We start from the raw sequence: 23,582 nt of genomic DNA, 5'->3' as shown, positions 1-23,582 counted from the left end.
TCTTTCACATGCATGGTATGACAGTTGCTTTCAGCAGCAATCCCTCTCCCCTCCCACCCTTAGAGGCATTCTTTTAAAGTGGATGATGGTTTAGGTTTTAATATTTCTTCAAATGATGTCTAGTATTATGGCATGCTATTCAAATAGGAATTGCCACCTCTAGCTCATAGATACTAAAGTACATGTAAATATGAGCTATGAGCTATTCTAGCAGAAGACCTCTTCCTATAGGGAAGGGATGAGTAATAGAGAGAAAAAAAAAAGCTTAGATAATGAGGAGTCAGTTACTCCTCCCCCATTGTTAGGCATAGGCTTTATTCCACTGCAACCTGAGGAGAGCTGAGCTAGAAGTGGCGACCTTCTGAAGTAGATGCTATATATTTATTTATTTGTTTTAGAAAAAAAAAAGAAGCTGAGGTTTGGAGAATTTAAATGACTTATCCAGAATCAAATGACTTACTTAAGTTTTTTCCAGAGTGGTCGTTTCAAACTTTTTGTTCTTAAACCCCCTTCATACTTTTAAAAACTAGTGAAGACTCTAAAGATCTTTTGTTTATGTGGCTATATTTAATAATATTTACATTATTAAACATTAAAGCCAATTAATTTTTAAAACATTTATTAATTCCTTTAAAATAACATTAATAAATTAATTATATGTCAACAGATAATATTTTTATGAAAAGTAAATGTTCTTTTCAAAAAATATTTATTGAAAAATGTCTTTTACATATTTTGCAAATGTCTTTTTATATTGAATTTTAATTCTTAATTACATATAAACAAAAATTTTAACATTCATTTTTTTTAAATTTGAGTTCCATATTTTCCCCTTTTTCCCTTCCCATTCCCCTCCTTATGAAAGTAAGCAATTTGATATAGATCATATATGTGCAGTCATGCAAAACTTTTCCATATCATGTTGCAAAACAGAGGCCCTCAAACCACAGAATAAAAAGAAAGTTTAAAAATATAGAGTGCTTCACAAATTTCCATGTCACTCTTGGGCAGGTTCCATGCCAACTTTCTCCATATCATTCCAAGTTTAGTATATGTGCTGCCAAAGCAAGCACTTTCTAATTGATTCAAAAAGAAGCTGGATTCTCATATTTGCTTCCGCATTTAAACCCTTGCAATTTGCTGTACTTATTGAAGCATAAGAAGAAAATATGGCCTCAGACATATATATATATATATATATATTTTTTAAAGGAGGTGTATTTTAATAGGAAAATTACATTTTCATATTATTATGAAAACAGTTTTGACTTCATGGAACTCCTGAGAGGGTGGGTCTCAGAGATTCCCAGATCATACTTTGTCAACAGGTGCTTTGGGGATTTCTATATGACGGGGTGGGATGTAGACATGAGAGAGTAGGAATTTTTTTGTGGCAAGTACCAGGGTCCCAAAATTATTGTCAGTGAAGGGTTACAACTTCAAATTACAAAATTTATAAGCATTTTGGCAACAAAAATACAAAATATCTTAACCTTGTCTCTATTACCCCTCAAACACATAGACTACAAAAATACAAATTATTCACAGTGATAGGAATAAGAGAATAAAAATACTGAACATAATCTGGTTTGAAACATCAACTTACAGGTTTAATCACCCAGAAATGAAAATAGATATCAGGCAATAAACATTTATTAAGTACCTTTTAAGTGCCAAGTACTGTGCAGGTGATACAAATAAGAAAAAGAAAGTCTCCCCTAAATGGGCTTACAGTCTAATAGGGGAAGACAATACATAAAAGGATCCAGAAAAGAGAAGGGAATGGAGAGGGGGTCACTGAACAATAGCTGGTACCAGGGTATGCTGGGAAGTTGAAACTAAGCAGAGCAACTTATAAGAAATAAAGGCAGCTGGACAATTTTGAGCCCTCTAAAAAAGAGGTTTGGGGAGGAGTTTATTGTTCCATCCTCCAGTCCCCAATCACCTATGGGTGCTTAAATATCAAAGCTAAATCAATCTACATGATAATGAGATTTCAGGTAAAATGTCACTCTTCAGGATAAGGGCTTTTCTTCTGGAATGTATATATTGGGGTGTTCAGCCACAAGCTGGTTTTCAATGATATAGCATGCCTTGTAGTTTTCCAGAATCCTGGCTTGGAAATATTCTTTGTCCTTCTTGTGCCATGTGTCCGACTCAATGTACACATTGAATGGATCGTGGGAATGCTCCAATTTCTTCGAGAGGATATAGCTCATCATGATGCCAAAGGTGAAGAAGCCAAAGAAACCAAGCATCATGAAAATGTACAGGACTTCCAACTCAGCACCAGCACTGTAAGCTGAAGCACTTGAGGAATGGTTGACTCTTTGGATATGTTCTTCTATTGGTTTTGAAAGGAAGAGATTTGAGGCAGTGCTGTTAGACAGGGCAATCATTGTTGTTCTTGATGCCTGATTGGTGCTTCCCTAAAGATTTCTAAAAGACAAGTAAAAGAATTAAATTAAATTAAATTTTATTCAAAGTATCATATAAGGTAAATTCTTTTGCTATTAATGCTGTTTTTTAACATTTAATTTAATTTTTATTTTGTTTATCTATTTGCTATGGACAGGATGATGGATTTTAAATCTTGTTTGTTTCTTTCTTCATTCTTCTCTTCCTCTGCATATCTCTGACAACCTTCTGTGGGCTTAGAAAGCCTATGCAGAGAACTGTCTCACTATCTCCTCCAGAAGTTTAAGTTCACAAAACTACACAATCTCATTTGGAAGATTTCATTGGTCATCAAGTCTAAATTCCATCTGGACCAGAATCTCATCTATAACATATCCAGCAGGGGGTCTTCTAGCTTTTGCTTTAAGAGGCTCTACCCTTTAGGCTCTCTATTCTGTTTTTAGATACCTCAGATTGTAGGGAAGTTTTTCCTGACATCAAGACTAAATCTGTGTCTCTGAAGCTTTCATCCCTTGCTCTTTATTTTCCTTACTCAGCTCAAGCAGAACAAACCTGACACTTATTTAATAAAGGTTTCACATACTAGTCTCTTTCACTCCCCCTCACCCTGAAGCAGGATGAAGGATTGTTGACTATGCAGAAGTGTCAGTGCAGAGGCTTTGATGTTCTTGGAGCTGCTCCTGTTCATCACCACTACCTCATATCAGGTGAAGGATTTTGTGACTACCCAGAGATGTCATTATGTATTGCTCTAGCACTGTTATTCTCAGTGATACTCTGGTTCATCATCACCCCTCTCCATTAGGAGACCTACTGTGAATTTCAAAGATGTAGCATCATCCATGTGCAACAGACTTTGAAACTGAGATTTAATCTTTCTGAAGGAAGAAGGAGGAAGGAAAGGCTTAGGCTGTATGGCTTTTGTATTCTGCAACATTTTTATTTTTGTTTTGTTTTGTTTTCCCATCCCTCCTTACTATTATCCATTCTATAAGGGCTATAACATAAAAGACTTGATACTTGGTCCTTCCAAAGGGAAGAGGGAATGTTCAGACTTCACTTTTTTATTTTGTTTGTTTTTGTTTTCTCCTTTCTCTTTTTTAGTACTAACCATGACACAAATACTATTAATTTAAATGTTTAAAGATCTTCCAGAAAATTCTTAGAATCTTGCCTCAAAGAGATGGTATGTAATAGTAGCAATGGTTCTTCCATCTACCCCCATGCAGACTTAGTAGAGACACTGCTGGATAAAAGGATTTACACAATTTGTCTTCTTTTCTTTTTAATTTATTTTTATTGAAGTTTTTTTTATTTTCAAAACATATGCAAGGATAATTTTTTAACACTGACCCTTGAAAAACCTTGTGTTCCAATTTTTCCCCCTCTTCCCCCTACCCTCTCCCCTAGATAGCATGTAATTCAATATATGTTAAACATGGTAAAATATATATATTAAATCCAATATAGGCATGCATATTTATACAATTATCTTGCTGCATAAGAAAAATCAGATGAAAAAGAAAATAAAATTCAAGCAAATCACAACAAAATGAGTAAAAATGCTATATTGTGATCCATCCTCAGTTCCCCTTGCACCTAATGCTACTACTCCTTGTACTCCTCCTTCTAGCCTTATTCTCACTAGATTTACTTGGAGACCTGGACAACTTCTCACCAGCCAACCCACTAAACACACCCCCTCACATCAAACCAGAGTGATACTTCCTATTTGCATACGCAATTCTCCGCTCAATTCCCAATAAACTAGGTGGAGCAGGAGTACTCGCTCTCCTAGCCTCCATCCTAATCCTTCTAATCATCCCCCTACTTCACACAGCCAACCAAGGAAGCATGATATTCCAACCAGTATCTCAAACCCTATTCTGAATCCTGACTGCTAACCTAATCACACTAACCTGAATCAGCGGCCAACTCGTAGAATAACCATTTATCATTATCGGTCAACTAGCTTCTATGTTCTACTTCCTACTAATCCTTGTCCTTATGCCTATTGCAGGCTTATTTGAAAACTACATATTGAAACCTAAATGAAGAGTCCAAGTAATTTAATCAAAATACTGGCCTTGTAAGTCAGCTGTGAAGGTAAAACCCCTTCCTAGGACCCATCAGGAAGAAGGCATTATGCCCCACCATCAACACCCAAAGCGGATATTCTGTTTAAACTACTTCCTACACATCAAAAAAAAATTTTTTTTTTGTTGCAAAATTCAATTTATATACTATCTCAGTATTATGGATATTGAGAATATGTGGAAGTGGGTAATTAGGAGGGTTATAAGGATGAATAGGGACAACATTATTCCCTCCATGCATAGGAGGGTAGACATTAGATGCAATTGATAGATTAAGACTCCTGTAAGGGCTAGCAGGAAAGCTATGGTTAGGTTTAAGTTAATAGGGAGCATAAGGTATTCATGGGGTAGAACCATGATTTATTGAGTCGAAATCAATTATCTTAATTAGATTAAAAACCTATTCGGTCCATTCAAGACCTTTTTGGAACCATTTCTATGCTAGGCCTCCTGTGAGTAGGATGATGAGAGAGTATGCTAGGATAAGAATAGTGTTGGTAGTTGACAGCTGGATGGCTCAGGGCAGTGGTAGGAGGAGGGTGATTTCTAGGTCGAAGAAGAGAAATGTAATGGCAACTAGGAAGAATTTTATTGAGAAGGGAAGACGGGCAGAGCCTAAGGGATCAAATCCACATTCGTAAGGGCTAGACTTTTCTAGGTATAAAGTTGCGGTAATCAAAAAGCGATGAGAACTATGATGGTTGCTAAAGCAGAGTTGATTAGGAGGGTCAAGATTAGGTTAATTATTTTTCTTTGGTTTTACCCAGAACTGTCTATAAATACAAATATAGATATAGATATGAATAACTCATACATACATAAACGCATACATCCTTTCTCTTGTTGCTCTAATATTTTAAATAGAGGCAGTATTTGCCAAAGAATTCCCTTAACAGCTGCCAGTATTTTGAAAATGATGGAAATCAATCCTATAAACAGTAATATCAGAAAACTAGCCTGAATTGCTGGAAGTGATAGAATGCCAAAGAAGTAAGCAATGACCTGAAATAGACAGTAAATTTTGTGTGAAACTCAGACTTCCAATCATCCTCAAAAAAAGAGAGAAAATGTATGAACTTTGGAGAACTAAAATAAATTGCTCCCCAAAGTCAACAGCTTGTATTAAATGTTCCCTTATTACTCCCATACTAACTTAATTATCTGCACTGATAACGGACTAAAAGCTTTTAAAACAAACATTCTGCCAGAACTGGCACCTTCCTTCTTATCTTAGAATTGATTCTAAACTTCCTTCCACAGGGGAGAATCTAGTGGAAAGGGAACTGGGCTGAGAGCCAACAGATCTGAACTGCAAGTCTTGCTAGTTGTTGATAAATTGCATGACTTCAGGGAAGCCTTGGCTTTTTGATATCTCAGCTTACTTGTGAGTACAAAAGGGATAATAAATACCATTATCACATTCACTTACACTATTTATATAATATATTGGAAAGAACAATATGTTTGGAGTCAGGAATCCTAGCTTTGCCACTTTTGTAGCCAAGTTAAATAATCTATTTTATCCTCATATTCCAAGAATAATAATAGGAAAACATTAAGAAATGGAAGAAAGAGATGAATAAAAATAATGTTATGTACAGAAAAGATTCAAGAAAGAGACAGAAGATAAAAGAGGCAAGAAACCAGTTATTTGGTTGAGAATTTTATCACCTATAATAAGGGTATTCTTGTGTCAAAATAACATTTGGCTCACCTACCTCACCTACCTCATAGCATTGTTATGAGTTGAAGTGCTTTATAACCTTAAAGGGGATATTATGTGAACTATTATTGTGCTCCTTTTTGCTTAGTGCTAAAGTAAGTTGCTCAATCACATAGATTAACCAAATGTTGGTTTGTTTGTTTTTGTTTTAGAAGAGTATCTAGTTTTGATTTTTATCATTTAGCTTTGTTTAGGAAAGTTGTAATAGTTTGCTTGGAAATTTTTGCAATGTACATTTTTGACAAATAAAATTTTATTAAGATGTATAAAATCAAGAAGGGCATCCTAAACCCCAGACAAATTATTTTGAAGAATTTATATTCTTTTGAATAGAGCTAATTTATATTCTTTAGAAAGAATTTGTCAACTGATTGAACCAATGCAGCCATTGACTTTATCTTCTTTTTCTCATTTGCTATCTCTTTAAATTTATACCATATAGGTTTTAATCTCTACTTCTTTGTACCATATTTATCAACTTGCCTATTAGGAAAATAATAACAACTTATATGCTGTTTTGTAGTGATATAGCACTTTAATCCATTATTACATTTACTTCTCACTTTGTGGTTAATGAATGTGTGTCCTTTGGTCACCAGATTCTGATCATTTATACAAATGGTCAAAGAACTTTTTTACATAATTCAGAGAACCAGGTTGTAAACTAGAATCATAGGATCATACAGTTAGATCTGGAATAGGATTTTAAAAGACTATCTAGTAAATCCTTTTTATAGAGTGAGAAATTCAGGGCCTATAATGTTAAGTATTTATTCAAGACCTTACAGCAAACAAAGAACAAACACAGAATTTAAAGTCTGGCTCTTTGACTCTAAAACTGAAACTTTACTATAGCCCACTGCCATGATTTTTTGAAAACCATTCCTTAGTGGCCAACATCTTGATAAAGAACATCTCCATTACCTAATTAGTTTGATCTTGGACAGTAGAATTGTTATATTAGTTTTTCGTGGGTCAAAACTTCACATACAACTTGATAGAACTTCTCAAAACTAGCATTTGGCTAAATTTGCTTTCAAGAACCTAGGATCATCTTCACACCAAAATGGGGGATAAGAATAGGATTTTAGGAGAGGATTGGGTATATGGTACAGTCATTATAATAATAATTTAATTTATTTATACATAGATTTTGTAAAACAATTGGGATTAAGTGTCTTGCCCAGGATCACAATAATTCCTATTGAATCAGAGGTGCTTTCCGATTTCTGTGCTTCATTAATTGTGATTGGGAAGACAGAAAGAAAGGAAAAGTAACTGGCAAAATATGCAGCACAAAAGAAAGAGATACCACAGATTCTCTGAAGGAAAATAACTTTCCCCAGATGGGAATTCCTGAACTAAATGAAAAAGAATCTTATTATCATATTTTTATATTTAAAGCTGTGTGACCTCTTAACTTTTCTAGGCCTTCATTTCTTTATCAGTAATATGAAAGAGGTAGACTAGATGGCAATTGAATGATTCCCTTTGGTTCTAAAGCTATATTCTAATGCTATGTTACCACTTTTAGTGAGCCAGACTCTTTTATTCCAGTTAGCAAGTAGGAAAAACTTAGGCAACAAGAACTGACCCAATATTTCTATTGTGGAAAAGGAAGCTTGTCATTCATACTCATTAAAACAATCTGGTACTGGATGAGAAATTGAGAGGTTTATCATTGCAATAGATTAGGCACACAATATACAGAAGCAAACAAATACGAAGAATGTTTGACAAATTCAAAGCTTATAATTTGATTTTTAAAAAATTGTTAGAAAGACTGGAAAGCAATATATCAGAAACTAGGTATAGACCAACAATTAAACCATATAGCAAGACAAATGGGTACATGATTTAGACATAAAGGTGACAACATAAACCAATTAGAGGAGCAAGGAGGAAAATGCCTTTCAGTTCTATAAATAGGGAAATAGTTCACAACCAAGGAAGAGATAGAGGGACACACAGGAAGTAAAATGAACAATTTTGTTTACAGAAAATGTAAAAGTTTTTATACAAACAAAACCAATGCAACTAAAGATAGGCAGAAAATTGGGGGAAAAATTCTTTACAGCAAGTTTCTCTGATAAAGATCTAAATTTTTTCTTCTCAATGGCATTTTATTTTTCCAAAATACATGTAAAGATAGTTTCCAACATTCATTTTTGTAAGATTTTGTTTTCTTCCCTTCCCTTCCCCAATACAGTAAGTATATTTCCATATTTGTCATGGTATACAAGAAAAACAAACTAAAAGGGGAAAAAACATAATAAAGAAAAAGCAAAAAAACAAGCAAACAAACAAACAAAAAAAAAGAGATGAAAATACTATCTTTTGATCCACATTCATTCTCCTTAGTTCTCTCTCTGGTTACATATGGCAGTTTCCATTTCAAGGCTATTGGAATTGTCTTGAATCACTGCATTCCTAAGAAGAGTCAAGTCCATCACAACTGATCATCACATAATCTTGCTGTTCCTGTGAACAACATCCTCCTGCTCAATTCGTTCAGCATCAGTTCACATAAGTCTTTCCAGGCTTTTCTGAAATCAGCCTGCTTATCATTTCTTAGAGAACAATAGTATTTCACTACATTCATATCCCATAACTTACTCAGCCATTCCCTAACTGATGGGCATCCATCAATTTCCAGTTCTTTGCTCTGTCAGAAAGAGCTGTTACATTTTTGCTTTTCCCTTACAGATCTCATTTCTAAGATTTATCGACAATTTAATAAAATTATAAAAAAGAAGAGCCATTCCCCAGTTGACAAATGGTTAAAAGATATGTATAGCAAGTTTTCAGAAAAAGAAATCCAAACTATCAATAGCCATATGAAAAAATTATAGATCATTAAAAATTAGAGAAAAGCTAATTAAAACAACTCTGAGGTGTTCTCCTTATATCCACCAGATTGACAAAGTTGACCAGAAAAGAAAATGACAGATGTTGAAGTAGGAGTGGAAAAACAGGTACATTAACAAACTTGGTATATACTGGTCTAGCCATTCTGGACAACATTTTGGAACTATGCTCCCAAAGCTATTACACTGTGCATATGCTTTGATCTAAGAATAAGATCTAAATTGTTAAATCTCAAAGAGAACAAATAAAGATGGAAAGAATCCATATATATATATATATATATATATATATATATAAATATTTATAGTAGCTCTTTTTATGGTGGCAAAGAATTGGAAAGCAGTACCCATTAATTGGGAAATGGCAGAACATATTAATATATATGAATGTGATGGAATTCTATTGTGCTATAAAAATGAGGATTTGTTTTAAAATGATATGTGCTATAAAAAATAATGAATCATTTAAAAAAAAAAAAAACCTGGAAAGACTTTATAAACTAATGCAACTTATGTGAACAGAATCAATTAGAACAATTTAAACAATAATAACAATATTGTAAAGGCAAATAATTTTGAAAGATTTATCCAATGAAATCAACAAAATTGCAGATGAATCATGATGCAATATTTATACAGAGAGGTGATGAACTTAGAGTGCAGATTCAATCTTTTTATATATACATTGCTAATATGGGAATTTGTTTTGCTTGACTCTCTGTATTTGTAATATTTTTTTTGTTTTTATTTTTTCAGTGGGTGAAAGAAAGGGAAATGGAGGAAGACAAGATTACAAGAGTAGAGGCAACAATCTGGCTGACATCTCCCAACATTTCCCTCCCTAATTTTAAGCAAAAACAAATCAAATTAAATTCCGGAGCAGTAGAGTCAAGAATAAAGGTCACAGTGAGACATTTTTCCAGCATAAGATAATTTAGAATATCAGAAGCAGAGGTCTATGAAACTTGAGGGGGGCTAGCCTGGAGCATAGCAGTAGGACAAGAGGTGGGCTGTGGAGGACACCCCTGATAGTGGCAGCTTTGGGAGCTTCCACCTAGAGATGGTAAGAGATTTGAACAACTGGTTGCAAAGAGATTACAGGTGATTTTTTGTTAGCACTGAATGTAACTGGCATTGATTGAAAAGTCTCATGCAGTTCTGGGTCATAGTTTGAAGGCAAAGAGGAACACTAACACTTCCAAAAAAAAGTCTGATCATAGTTTCAGAGTTTGAAGCTGCAAGTGAGCGTGACATCTGGTCACAGTTTCAAGGTTAAAAGGAGCACTAGTGATTCCAACTGAAAGGAAACAACAGCCTTATCTGGATAAAGAGTAGAGAGTAGACAGCAGCGGCCACCTAGATCATACTACTTTGTTAGCATTGAAAACTGGCACACCTCTAGAATTCTCTTTGAAAACAACTGCACAAAAGAGCCTGAAACTTGGCATAATTCCTCCCAGATGAACAGAGCCCAATAATAATATAAAGTTCAAAGTTAAGAAGTGTACTGGGAAAATGAGCAACCTCCCTTCCCCATTCCCCCAAAAAAAGAACTTGACCAAAAAAAGCTACTACTATCACAGGAAAGACCAAGACATAAATTCAGAAAAAAAACAACAATGCATAAACAGCTACAACCAAAGTCTCAAAGAAAATGTTAATTGGATCCAAGGTGAACAAGAATTCTTGGAAACACCTAAGAAAGAGATAAGAGCAGTAGAGGGAAAAAATAAGAAAAAAAATGAGAGTGATTTAAAAAATTATGAAAAGAAAATTAACTGCTTGGTAAAAAGGAGCACAAAAATTATTGAAGAAAATAACACTTTAAAAACAGAATTGGACTAAGAGTAAAAGAGGCACAAAAATTCACTGAAGAAAATAATTCCTTAAATATTAGGATTGAGAAAACAGAAACTAATGACTCCGTGAGATATCATGAAACAATAAAACAAAACAAAGTCAAAAGAATGAGAAAACAGAAAAAAAGTTAAAAAATCAGAAAAAAAACCCCACTGAACTGGAAAATAGATTGAGAGATAATTTAAGCATTATTGAGTAACCTGAAAACAATGAGCAACAACAAAAAAGCCTAGACATTGTATTTCAAGAAATTATCCAAAAAAAAAAAAAAAAAAAAAAAGATCCAGAGGATTCAAGAGAAATTGAGAGAATCCACTAATCCCATTCTAAAAGATTTTCCCAAATGAAAATTTCCAGGAGTATTATAGTCAAATTCCAGAGAGAGAAAATATTGCAAGCAGCTGGAAAGAAACAATGCAAATATTTGGAGGCATAATTAGGATTCCACACAATTTAACAGCTTCCCTTTTGAAGAAGAGAAGTGTTTGGAATATTATATTCTAGAAAGCAAAGGAGATAGGTTTACAATAAGAATCACATCTACAGCATAACTGAATATAATTTTTCAGGAGGAAATGGATATTTAATGAATAGTTGATTTTCAATGATTCCTGATGAAAAGACTAGAGTTGAATAGAAAATTTGAAATTCAAATAGAAGACTCAAAGAAAAATAAAAAGGTCAACATTAAAGAACTAATCATAAGAGATTCAATAAAGCTAAGGTTTTTTTTTACATTCCTCTATGTGTAACTTCTAAGAACTTAATTATTATTAGGACATTAGAAGAAGTCTACAAAAACAGAGGCCATGAGTATGAGTCAATTATGTTGGGATCATCCCAAATAAATGAGTGGAGGGGTGCACTGAGAGAAGGGGAGAGTAAGAGATAGAATGGCAGAAATTTTTTCACATAACAGAAATATATAAGGAAAGCCTTTTATAGTGGAAGAGAAAGGAAAAATGGGGTAGTGACAGAAGGCAAGTCTTGAACCTCATTGTCATCAAAATTGTTTCAAAGAAGGGGAAAATATATATAATGTGTATATGGATGTATATATACAAGGTGTATATGTATGTATATGCATATAAATGTGAAACTAAGATGGAAGAAATTAGTAATCACATAACCATGAATGTGAATGGGATAAACTCATCCATAAAACAGAAATGGATAGCAGAATTGATTAGAAACCAGAACCCAATAATATGTTGTCTACAAGAGACACAGTTGAAATAGAAAGACACACATACAGTATTAAATAAGATGGAGCATAATCTATTATGCTTCAGTTGAAATAGAAAAGACACCCGTATCAATCATGATCTCAGACAAAACAAAAACAAAAACAGAGCTAATTAAAAGAGACAATCAGAAAAATTAATTTTGATAAAAGGTTCCATAACCAGTAAGTAATATCAAAATTTTTTTCAGCAAGTTCCTTTCATAAAGACTTCATTTCTCAAAGATATAGGGAACTAAATAAATACACACAAAAAAAATAAGGACCATTCTTCAATTGGTAAATAGTCAAAGAATATGAACAGGCAATTTTAAAAGAAGAAATTAAATTTATCTCTAGTCATATGAAAAAAAATTCACTACTGATTAGAGAAACGCTCATTAAAAGAGCTCTGAGATACCAACCAACACCTGTCAGAAATGACAAGTGATGAAGTGAATGAGGGGAAACAAATATAATAAATATAAAAATAAACTCTACTGTTGGTAGATTTCTGAACTGGTCCAACTATTCTGGAGAGTAATTTCAAACTGCCCAAAGGGTCATAAAACCATGAATACTCTTTGACTCAGCAATAACACTACTGGGTCTATATCCCAAAGGGATCAAAGAAAAAGGAAAGGGCCATATATACAAAAATATTTATAGCAGTGTTTTTTTTGTGGGTTTTTTTTTTTGTGGCAGCAAAGAATTGGAAATTGAGGGGATGCTCATCAACTGGGGAAGAGATGAACGAGTTGTGTCATATGATTGTGCTATAAGAAGTGATAGGAAGAGAAAATAAGAAGAGACATAGCTATACAAAGCAAGCAATACTCATCTTTCATGGGTAGCCAGTGGTCAGAGAAAAGAAAGTGAAAACACTTTCCTTCCTATAGTTGTCCAGTAGAATATTTTCATCTTATTCAATGGAAAATGAAGGGACTGATGTAGAAAATCTCTCTCTATTCTAGCTTTAAATTCCTGTTATTCTTTTAGGTTAAAAATACTAATTAATCAGATCAAATATATCCTCACATCCAATCAGTTGCTGTCTTATTTTTTCTATTGCTACAATATCTCACATTCATACCTTTCCATTCATATATTTCCGACCCTATTTTCAGGACTTTATCAGTTCTTATATAGGCAGCTATAATGTATCAAGATTAGTCTCCCTAATTCCAGTCTTTCCCTTTTTCAAACCATTCTCCACCTGGCTGCACTGCTCTGGACCTCTCCATAATGTACCAAGAATCTTTTTCTCTAGCAATATCACTTGGCCTTTGGAATTCCCACCTCATCAGTATCCTGCGGTTCCTCATTTTTACGATAGGAGGGCAGAGACTTCTTCCCAAAACCTCCATTTAAAGAGAACTCCCAGGCAAGGCAGCTCTTCACTTCCCACCCAAATTAACTCCTTTGGACGTCTCCATTATGCTTTCACACAGTGTCTTCTCTTCTCCCCCATCTCATTCTCCTCTGCTTTTCAGGGTCTTTCTCTGTTAGATTGTAAGATCCTTGAAAACAGAGACTGTCTTTTGCCTTTTTCTGTATACCCAAGGTATAGCACAGTACCTGCCACATACTAGGTCCTTAATAAATACTTTATTGAATATCTGATACTGTAATCTTCCTAAGATTCAGGTCTCACCAAGACATCATTCTCTACTCAAAAATTATTCACCCAAACGATATAAAAAGCTCCCTGGGCATTCATTGCATATTTACATTGTTTGCATTTAAAAGTCTAAGTTTTGTGTTACAATTATGCTCCCAACGTGTAATACAGGTCTTTTGAGCTCTAAACCCAAGCATGCAAAGTAGTGATGCAGCTTAGTGAGAAAATAAAGGTGTTAGATAAACATGAAGCTGTAATGTCTGCAGTTGCTGTTAGCCTAATCCACCAACTGGCTAAAGACATTCAAAGTGTCAATCCCACCCTCAAGGTTAAATATCAATTTGCTTCTGCTATGCTCCCCTACTCTAAAATCCTTAAGGAGCTCAAATGAGCCAGGAAGCAGATGTCACTGAGATTATTTCAAACTGGTGCATCTTTCACCATCTCTAACAACATCCACTGACTGTGAAGGACAGAGTGTCAGAGGTGATGTTAAGACCTTGCCAGTTTCACTCTTCCAATAGTAGCAGCATTTAAAGTCGCAGAGACCCCTTTCTTGGTTTTCAGAAGGTGGTCAAGGTTGATAGGTTTATAGCAGTATAGTATATAGTACAACAGCCTCACACCACCATCTGACACAGTGGAAAGTAAGATATAGGTTAAAATGTTTTAAGAACTTCATTTGCTGTAAAGTATTTATGGTACTATAGATTTCATGTGTTATAAAAAGTGAATATTGAAACAATCATTTTTTAAATTGCTGGAAGAACAAAAGGTCACAAAAATCTAGAGAATTGCTAGTGAGAAAAACTATTTTGCATGTTATCAATTTTATTTTTGATATTGCATTTTATGTGTTATTTCATGGTTACTATGTTAGGAAAAGTACATATGATCAGAATTAATGTTGTAATATAAAGAATTCTGTGCAGCAACATAGCATTTCACTCTTTTTGCTGTTGCTTGCTTGCATTTTATTTTGCTTCTTTTTTATGGCTTGATTTGATTCTTCTTGTGCAGCACAATAATTGTATAAATATGTATGCATACATTAAATTTAACTTTTTTCTATCATGTTTAACATATATTGGACTACTTACCATCTAGAGGAGCATGTAGGGGAAGGAAAGGAAAATTGGACACAAGGTTTTGCAAGGGCTAATGTTGAAGAATTGTTCATGCATATGTTTTGAAAAATAAAAAGCTTTAATTAAAAAAACTATCTCACATGCAAAGCTGAATAGTAATGTCAAATGCAAAGGTGGAAGTTAAAATAATGTAAATTAGGGTTCACACATAATAAAAAGTAGAGATGTCCTTGAAAAAAAAAAGAATTCCATGCAGAAAAGGTTATTCTCATCAATCTCAGGAAAAGATTAGTTTTCGGTAGTCTCTAATTCCCATAGGTTCAATGCATCAACATTTGTATTTTTTAATTTCATTTCATTTTCTAGGAACATAATTCCCATAAAAATTAAGGAAAATACAGTTGAGACTGTACTCGTCTTTATGAGTACATAAATCCTTTGTCCTAATCCAGCTGGTCCACTACATATTATTCTCTAATCTCACTGTTCTACTTCTTGCCACCATAAATTCATACCAACAGTTTGCCAATGCTTGGGTTGTACTCTAAGGCAGTTTGACAGTACAAGGGATAGAACACTGGGCCTGTGCCAGGCAGATTTGAGTTCCAGTTTGACCTCAGACACTAATTATATGATCCAAGCAAGACATTTAACCTCATTTGTTCAGTTTCCTCATTTGTAAAATGGCAATAATTATATCTATCATCTCCTAGATTTGTTATGAAAATCAAATAAGGAAGTAATTTTGAAGCACTAAGTACAATTCCTGGCAAATAGTAAATATTACATAAATACTTGCCATTATTATTGTTAGTTATTACTTCAGTTTCTCAGAATCCTTGACTTCCTTTTAGGCTCAGCTCAGTTATCAGACTATATCCTTCCTTGATGTTCCTTTTTTGTTATTATCCAGTCATTTCAATTGTTTCTGACTCTTCATGATCCCATTTGGGATTTTCTTGGCAAAGAAAACCACTTGAGAAGTTTGCCATTTCCTTCTCCTTCAGGAAATTGTACAATTTTCCTTGTGTCATACTTATTTGTGTACATGTTTTATATATCCACTAGAATGTAAGCAAATGGCAGAAAGGAAGAGGGAGAAATTAGTAGAAAGGAGAATAACGCTTCCTGGCATCTGTATTACAGATAAAGCTCTTTTGGTGTGGAGAAGAAATGACAGCAGGATCTTAAAAAAAATTTTGTGTGGGTAATAAGGTGAAATAATTGCAAGAAAACAAGTAGGAGGAAAAAACCCCACAACTTTATAGGTATCCATGAAAAAGGCCCACTTTCCAAGGATGTGGTCTCATAAAGCTGCCTGACTAGGTTATGTTTCAGAGAAATTATGGGTCCTTGTACACAGAAATCCTTAGTCAACTAGGAGTCAAAGGCAAATTGTAGCTTTGGCTCCAAATCTTCATAAATATTAATAATTTTCTGGAATACAAAGAGTCGCTGTGATATAGTAGATAGAATATTGAATCAGGAGACCTGAATTTGAATTTCACCTGCGTGCCACATGTACTAGTTGTATGACCAAAAGCAAGTCATTTAATCTTTGTGACCTTTGCAGTACCTAACAGGTGTTATTGTGAGACATGAATGAAATTGTAAAGAGCTTTGAAAATTTTTAAGGCTCTTATCATAAACAGAGGTGTTTGTCCAAATGAAAGTTGCAGATAAAAATGGGCATGTTTGCCGAGTTTTTTAGCCACCCACATATATACACTTTGCCATGAATTGGGGATCACAGCCATTCAGATCATTCTCTTTGGGGTATCAAAAGTAGTAAAAAGTATGCCAAAGCTAATAATAAATTAAGTTGTTGAAAACTGCAGAGGTTCATGGCTTCTTCAGTGTGGGTGCTCTCTTAGCAGACAAATTACAATCCCTCTTCCACACATTTACTAAATACTTTTCATTAATTTCTGTGGCCAAAGAAAAATAGAGGCCTTCATTCCAGTAATGAGCCTCTCCACACTTAGGCTTGTGGGTCCATTTTCTGGACTGTATTTGAAACATTTTCAGAAAAGTAGGAACTGACAGAAATTGGGATTTACTGTGACAAAGCTATGATGACATAAATGAGAACAATGTTAGACAACAAAATTGAGTACTTCATAGAAATTAGGATACATTTTAAATTATAATTTAAATATGGTATGTCCTAAAGCATCACAATGTAGTTTTAAGTTTTAATAATTTAAATACACCTATTTGAAATAACCTCAGTTTTAACAGTTTAAAATGGTATAAGACTTTTGAAACACTCTGTGTTTGTAATTAATTAAGTATGTGTTATAGTGAAGAGCATATCTAGTGATATAGTACACTAGGTTTAAATCCCAAACCTGTGAAAAAATCACAAGTTATGTGATCTCTAGGACTTAACTTCCTCATCAATAAAATGGGGGAGAGGAAGTTGGACAAAATGATCTTTATTTGACCCCTTCTGACTCTAAATCTGCATTTCTATGATTTTATGACTTTTTGCTTTTAATAAACCAGACTATTTCCTTCCATTTAACAAGTAGGAATGATCAAGGTAACAAGAACTGACTGTGAGAAGAAGCTTGTTTTAAGGAATAGAAAGCCTGCCTCAAAACCAGGGAGATCTGAGTTCAAGTTTCACTTCTGATACAAAGTGATTGTATGATCCAGGGCAAGTCTACTCAAACTTTCAGTGCTCTGGACAACTTTTTAAGACCAAAAGTACAGCCAACAACTGCATTTTAGAGGGAGTTTTCTTACCTGAGAATCCCATATACTAATGAAATCCCAGATCCAATCAATCCCTTTCCTTCCCACAGGATGTTAGAGAAAATTCTGGCTGATTGTAAAAAAAAAAAAAAAAAAAAAAAAAAGATCCTGAAATATATCCTAGGAAATCTCTGCCACTCTTTTCTTTATGCTATTATACATTTTCACTATGCCATATACTGAGCTATTAATATTATTATAATTATATATACAGTATCCTAAGAGTCTTAGTGCAATTTTATTTATTAAAACTAAAAGTGCAGAAATTTAGATCATTTTAATCTACATTTCTACCACCAATAAATGTAGTACTAAGTTTAACATTTAAAGCACAGCCTCACATGTAGTGTAGGCAAAGGATTAGAGTAGATGATGTCTTATTTACTTGTAGTTCTCTGAAAAAGAGGTATCCTTCATTTTGGGACTGAGAATTTCTTTGTTTTTATAAACCCATCAATGAGAGGATACAGACCCTAAATCTTATAAGAGTCTGATGAAGTCTGAACATATATATAACCAAAAACATTACCTTTCAACAACTACCACAAAAATGTTATTTTGTGTAGATATACTCTTTAAGAAACCCACAGATATGAAAATCTTAAATTACCAAAGGTAAATTTTATGGTGATAAAAGCACTGTACCTTTCAATAATAAATTCCCTCATAACTTTAAATAATGTTTGAATAAAATGATATACATTTAACTATTCAAGAGGACTACTGTTTCTCTAGGAAAGACTTATCTCTTCATGATATCATAAAAACTTTTTTTCTCCAAATTTATCCTTAGAATAAGTCATGCTTGCAAACAGATTCTTATAGCCATTTATAGTCAATATAAATGGACCAGAGAAAAACAGAAGGAATTATTTTCCCTAATATTGAAGACCTTGAGATGAAAATCTCTTTATTCTTCTTTACCATGTATCATTTAAGGTAATTGTTCATTGATGCTGAAAGTTGTTTCCCTGGTATTTTGGCAGATTATAAATGTTTGGGTAAATGATCACTAAACCATTCTTTTTTTTCAACAATAATTCAAATATGCATTTGGCCAATTTGCATATAATGTCTGGAAAGTCTAAATAAATATGTCATGAATAATATTATGGGCAATTAGATGGAACAATGAGTGCCAGACCTGGAGTCAGAATGACTCACCTTCCTGAGTTCAAATCCAGCCTCAGATAGTTACTTGCTATGTCACTTAACCTTAGCTCTAATTACTTATTTGCCTTAACCCTGTCTGCCTCAGTTTCTCATATACAAAATGAGCTGGAGAAGGAAATGGCAAACCATTCCAATATCTTTGCCAAGGAAATCCCAAATGAGGTCATGAAGAGTTGGACATGACTGAAAAATAACAAAATAGTAATCCATATTTTATACATTTGGATTATTGATGTAGGACTCAGATTTAACTCGGTTATTAGTATATTATGTGGGTTTTTGCAAGAATTTCTTTGTGCTTTGCTTACCATATATTTTGTTCTCAACTTCTGATGTCATCAGTGTAAAGAAATCATAATGAAAAACTCTATTATTGAAGGTAGACACTTGATCTACAATTTATAATCTAAAACTGTAGCTAACATCTTTTTCAGTGTCACAATCAGTATGATAGAATTCAAAGGAGTGATTGATTGTTACCTAATGCATCTTTTTTTAAATTTTGAACTGAGAACTAAAGCAATGGAGATAGCTCAGTATCACACAGCTAGTTAAGTGGCAGGGTCAGAGGAATGTCTAAATCCAATCTTCTGGGTCAGAAGAATATTTTTTCCCAGTCTCAGAAAGCAAAGATTTCCATTGAGTTCTAATAATTATTCTAGTCCCCTTGAAATTGTAAAGTGAAGGTAGAAAGACAGAGATGTTTCAGACCAAACCCCCTAGTACTGGGTTCCAGTGAACACATGCTACAGGAAACACATAAAGTGCTTCTTTTTTCCCCAAGAGGGAGATTCTGAGCTGGTGAATTTTGTCCAAGGGAAGTCATATATTATATATATATATATATATATATATATATATATATACATACATATATATACATATATATGTTACAATCAATCTGTCAGTCAATAAGCACTTCTTAAATTTATAAATTTATTCTGTGACAGGCATTATGTCAAAATCAGATATTAATATGGCAGCTCAAACTAGCCCTCACTCCACCTCCAAAGGTACCTAGCAGAAATTATTGGGGACCTCTTTTAGTGAATAGATAAGAATAGTTTGTTATTAATAAATAGAAACTGTATTACTGTATGTTGGGGCTTCTGAAACGCTAAATCAATTTCTATGGAATATTTAAAATACTGAGATAATTTTAAATCTTAGATCTAGGTAAATATTTTCATTATCCTAAAAGAATGAGTTTGACCAAACAGAGGTGAATGGTAACTTAGTCTGTCCAAGAAATTCCACATTCAGGAAATCTCTCCTATTAAGTTCCAAAATTTGGAGGCCCAAATAAAGTCTCCCCGCGGAATCTAAAAGCACAAACCTCTTACTTACCTAAATATATCATAAGAGAAGGGAACTGAGGTGAGTTGCGGCTTGAGAGCAGAGCTCGGAGCAGCTAGAATCAGAGCAAATCCTTCTTATCCACGCTCCCTCCTCTGGCAGGTGAAGGAAAGGTATTGGGAGGGTGTTTCCGCCCCAAAGTGTTTTCTTAGGGAGCCAGCCTCCCCCAGTCCCCACCTTGGCTCCGCCCACCTACCAAGATCTCGTCTGGGGTTCCCAATCCCACTAGTGCATCTCCCAAGAGACTCCACCAGTCTCTGTTGGAGCAAGTCTCTGGCTTCGCTTTATCAGACCCACACCTGCCAAGCCTTCACCTTGTTCTGTCCCAGTCCGACCAAGGGGGGCTTTTTTCCGCTTCGTTTGAACCACCCTGGACCTCGCTCTTTGGCTTTGTGGGGTGCAGGAGATAGCATGGGGGAGTTTTGCAAGAAATAGCAGAGATCCCTTTGCAAAGTCCTAAAAAAGACATTGACTACTGGGATCTCTCAAATCAGGCCACGGACAGACAGCCATATAAACTGGATTTCTGCAAGAAACAGTAAATAAAATGCTTGTTTTGTCATCCTCTGTTTAAGCATCATTGAAACCATGGTCAAATAACAATCGGATCTTGAAGTCTAAAATCTAATTTCAAAGACTATCGACGTGACCCCCTAGTTTGCCAGACATTCCAGAATCTTAGATGTAGATTAAGCAGCGTTTTATCCCTTCTCTCGCACTGATTTCATTGAATAATAGGAATTATTTTTCCTATTAATATAGTCCCCTGTAGTGGAAATTGAGTGCAATGTACTAAACAAATATGTTGACAAATAGAATATATTTTTATAGAAAGACTAACCTTCCAAAAGATAAAGAAACTTCATCAGATTTCAGACAATAGTGGTACTGGGAAAACAATCCAAATAAGTTTTCAACAACTCTCTGAGCAAGCTTACTGTATTCCTAAGGACCCTCTGTCTCAATCCTTCAGAAGCCTCTTCAGAGTCAGAGATGGGGGGAGGAGGAAGAATGAGTTAAAGCCGTCATCCTCTCCCACTAAAATTAAACTTCACATTCTTACTAACCATTAACAGAAACAAGTCAAACATAAGCAGATTGAAATGAATTCCTTTTTCTCCCTAACCTCACCCCTCCCAATAATGGCTGATCTTTGTATTGCTTTCATTAATGTCTTTTTCTTGTAAAAGTTTATAACAAGAAAATGGCATATATGACCTTAAGAAGCTTACACACTTCTTTCCTTCCTTGACTTATTAAAATTGTTCTCTCCACCATCACCCCCAATTGACAGAATAGTAGACACCTCATTTAAAAACCATGCCCCCCAAAAGTCACCAAAACAAATCTTCATAAACTGAAAACTTCTCAATAAATATTTGTTAGATTGCATTGCAGTTGAATGTAATTTACTTTGTGGTACCTATTCAATATCTTTCTCATTCCCCACCATCAAACTCCCTTAGTAGTCATCCTCTCCTCCCATCCCCTCCCTGGAATCCTCTGTATTCAATTCTTAGTTGTCTTATGAGAGGGGAAAAAAGACCTTACAAACTAGTGCAATCACTGCTGGCTCCATGCTTCCTTACTGTCTTTGGTCAGGAATCTATGACAGCCCCTGTCACCACTATCTGCAGTCTACAATTCAACAGACAGATAAACATGTAGTGTTTAGAGCACTCTGGTAAGTGCTAAGGTAGATAGAAAATTTAAATAAAATGTGGTTCCCTCCTTCTTTGATTTTACAGTCTAGTGAGGGGCCAAAATCTGTACTTGAACATCTTTACTATCAGATACAATATGAGTGCATAAAAGTAGTACAAAGCAAAGTGACATCCAGGAGAGAGAAAGTGTAATATCATAGATAGAAAGCTGCCCTTGGTGCCAGTGTAATGCCAAAGAAACTGAGTAAGACAGAGATTAGAGACCAATTCAATAGTTTATTAAATGGAGAGAGATACTGGGACCACTGGATCCATGGTTGGTTCCAGGACTGGACGAGACTATCATCTCAAAGAGTCCAGCCTCAAGGATAACAAGAACAATGACATAGTGGAGGAGGTAGCTAGGTGGGGATAACCTAATGGTGGGGGAGACCCCGAGGATGACACAATGTAGGGAGGTTACTGATATTCTAATGACATCTAAAATGGACAAACCTTTATCTTGTCAAACATTAAGAAGGAATGTTTATAACCTAAAGATATAAAATCTTTATCTCATCAAACATTAAGAGGGAAAGGTTATAACCCGAGGCAGAATAACTAAATAGGACAATGGGGAAACTAGGTCAGGACATCAAAATGGAACTTTGGCACAACACCAGGAAGACCTGGGTTCAGGGGCTCAGGTCTGATACCTACTGGGTAAGTGATTCTGGGCAAGTCACCTGCCCAAAATAGGCAATTCTAAGACTAAATCACAGATAAAGTAATCTGTAATTTCTATATACCAATGAAAATATAGGTTCAATCCCTTTATGAAGCTCATGTGGAGAAAGGTATTCACTACCTGGGAGATTAGAAAGCTTCCTGGACATGGTTTTGTACTTTAAAAGATGAGTACAGATTCAACACATGGAGAAAAAAAAGTGTTTTTATTTAATCTTTTATTGCATTTTCTTTTTATAGAAGCTTTCTTTGTAGTTTCAAAGAATTAGAAATTGAGTAGATGACTATCAATTGGGAAATGCCTGAGCAAATTGTGGCACATGAATATAATGGAGTACTATTGTTCAATAAAAAATTATGAGCATGCAGACTTCAGAAAAACCAGGAAAGATTTACATGAACTAATGCTGAGTGAAGTGAGCAGAATCAGGATAACATTGTACACATGATTTGATGATCAACTCAGACAGACTTAGTTATTCTCCACAATACAACTATCCTTTAAGACATTCCAAAAGATTCATGATGGAAAATGCTATCTACATCCAGACAACTATGGAGTCTGATTGAAGCATACTATTTTCTCTATTTTGTTGTTCTTTTCTTTCTCTTGGTTTCCCCATTTTGTTCTTATTCTTCTTTCACAACATGACAATGTGAAAATATGTTTAACATAATTCTACATGTATAGTCTTAGAGAGAAAAGGGAAGGAAAAAATGGAAATCAAAATCTTATAAAAATAAATGTTGAAAACTATCTTTACAAGCAATTGGAAAAATAAATACTATTAAGTGGGAAAAAATCAACACACACACAAATCCTTTATTGCATTTTCTTTGTAGCAAAAAGAAGTTTCACTTGAGATGGAGTTAATAGGTAAAAATAGTTCTGAATGGTTTCTCTAACTAGTCAAAGAAATGATTTTGATTTGTATACTGTCTCTCCTCTGATGGCCAGGGGCTCCATTCTGATTTATTTCATTGTAGACACAGGAACCAATCAAAGCA

At 34.4% G+C, this 23,582-nt stretch overlaps 1 protein-coding gene and 1 non-coding gene across 2 annotated transcripts; both read right to left on the bottom strand.

Moving 5' to 3' along the window:
- Window positions 1–966: 966 nt before the first annotated feature.
- LOC111720236 lies at window positions 967–1,073 on the bottom strand. Its single transcript, XR_002770013.1, has one exon. It is a non-coding gene; the product is annotated as a U6 spliceosomal RNA (small nuclear RNA).
- Window positions 1,074–1,710: 637 nt separating this feature from the next.
- Window positions 1,711–20,291, bottom strand: KCNE1 (potassium voltage-gated channel subfamily E regulatory subunit 1). Its single transcript, XM_012547241.2, has 2 exons — window positions 20,176–20,291; window positions 1,711–2,439 (listed from the first exon to the last, which is right to left on the bottom strand). Exon 2 carries the CDS (start codon window positions 2,397–2,399, stop codon window positions 2,016–2,018), a length of 384 nt encoding a protein of 127 aa, XP_012402695.1. The 5' UTR covers window positions 2,400–2,439; window positions 20,176–20,291; the 3' UTR covers window positions 1,711–2,015.
- Window positions 20,292–23,582: the final 3,291 nt, after the last annotated feature.

Source organism: Sarcophilus harrisii, chromosome 3 (genome assembly GCF_902635505.1).
Source record: "Sarcophilus harrisii chromosome 3, mSarHar1.11, whole genome shotgun sequence".
In the NCBI taxonomy this organism is placed as follows: domain Eukaryota; kingdom Metazoa; phylum Chordata; class Mammalia; order Dasyuromorphia; family Dasyuridae; genus Sarcophilus; species Sarcophilus harrisii.
This window is presented reverse-complemented; position numbering and strand designations above follow the sequence as displayed.

Coding starts and splice junctions, on each gene's coding strand:
- KCNE1 (XM_012547241.2), bottom strand. CDS start 2,399: ATGATTGCCCTGTCTAACAGCACTGCCTCAAATCTCTTCCTTTCAAAA.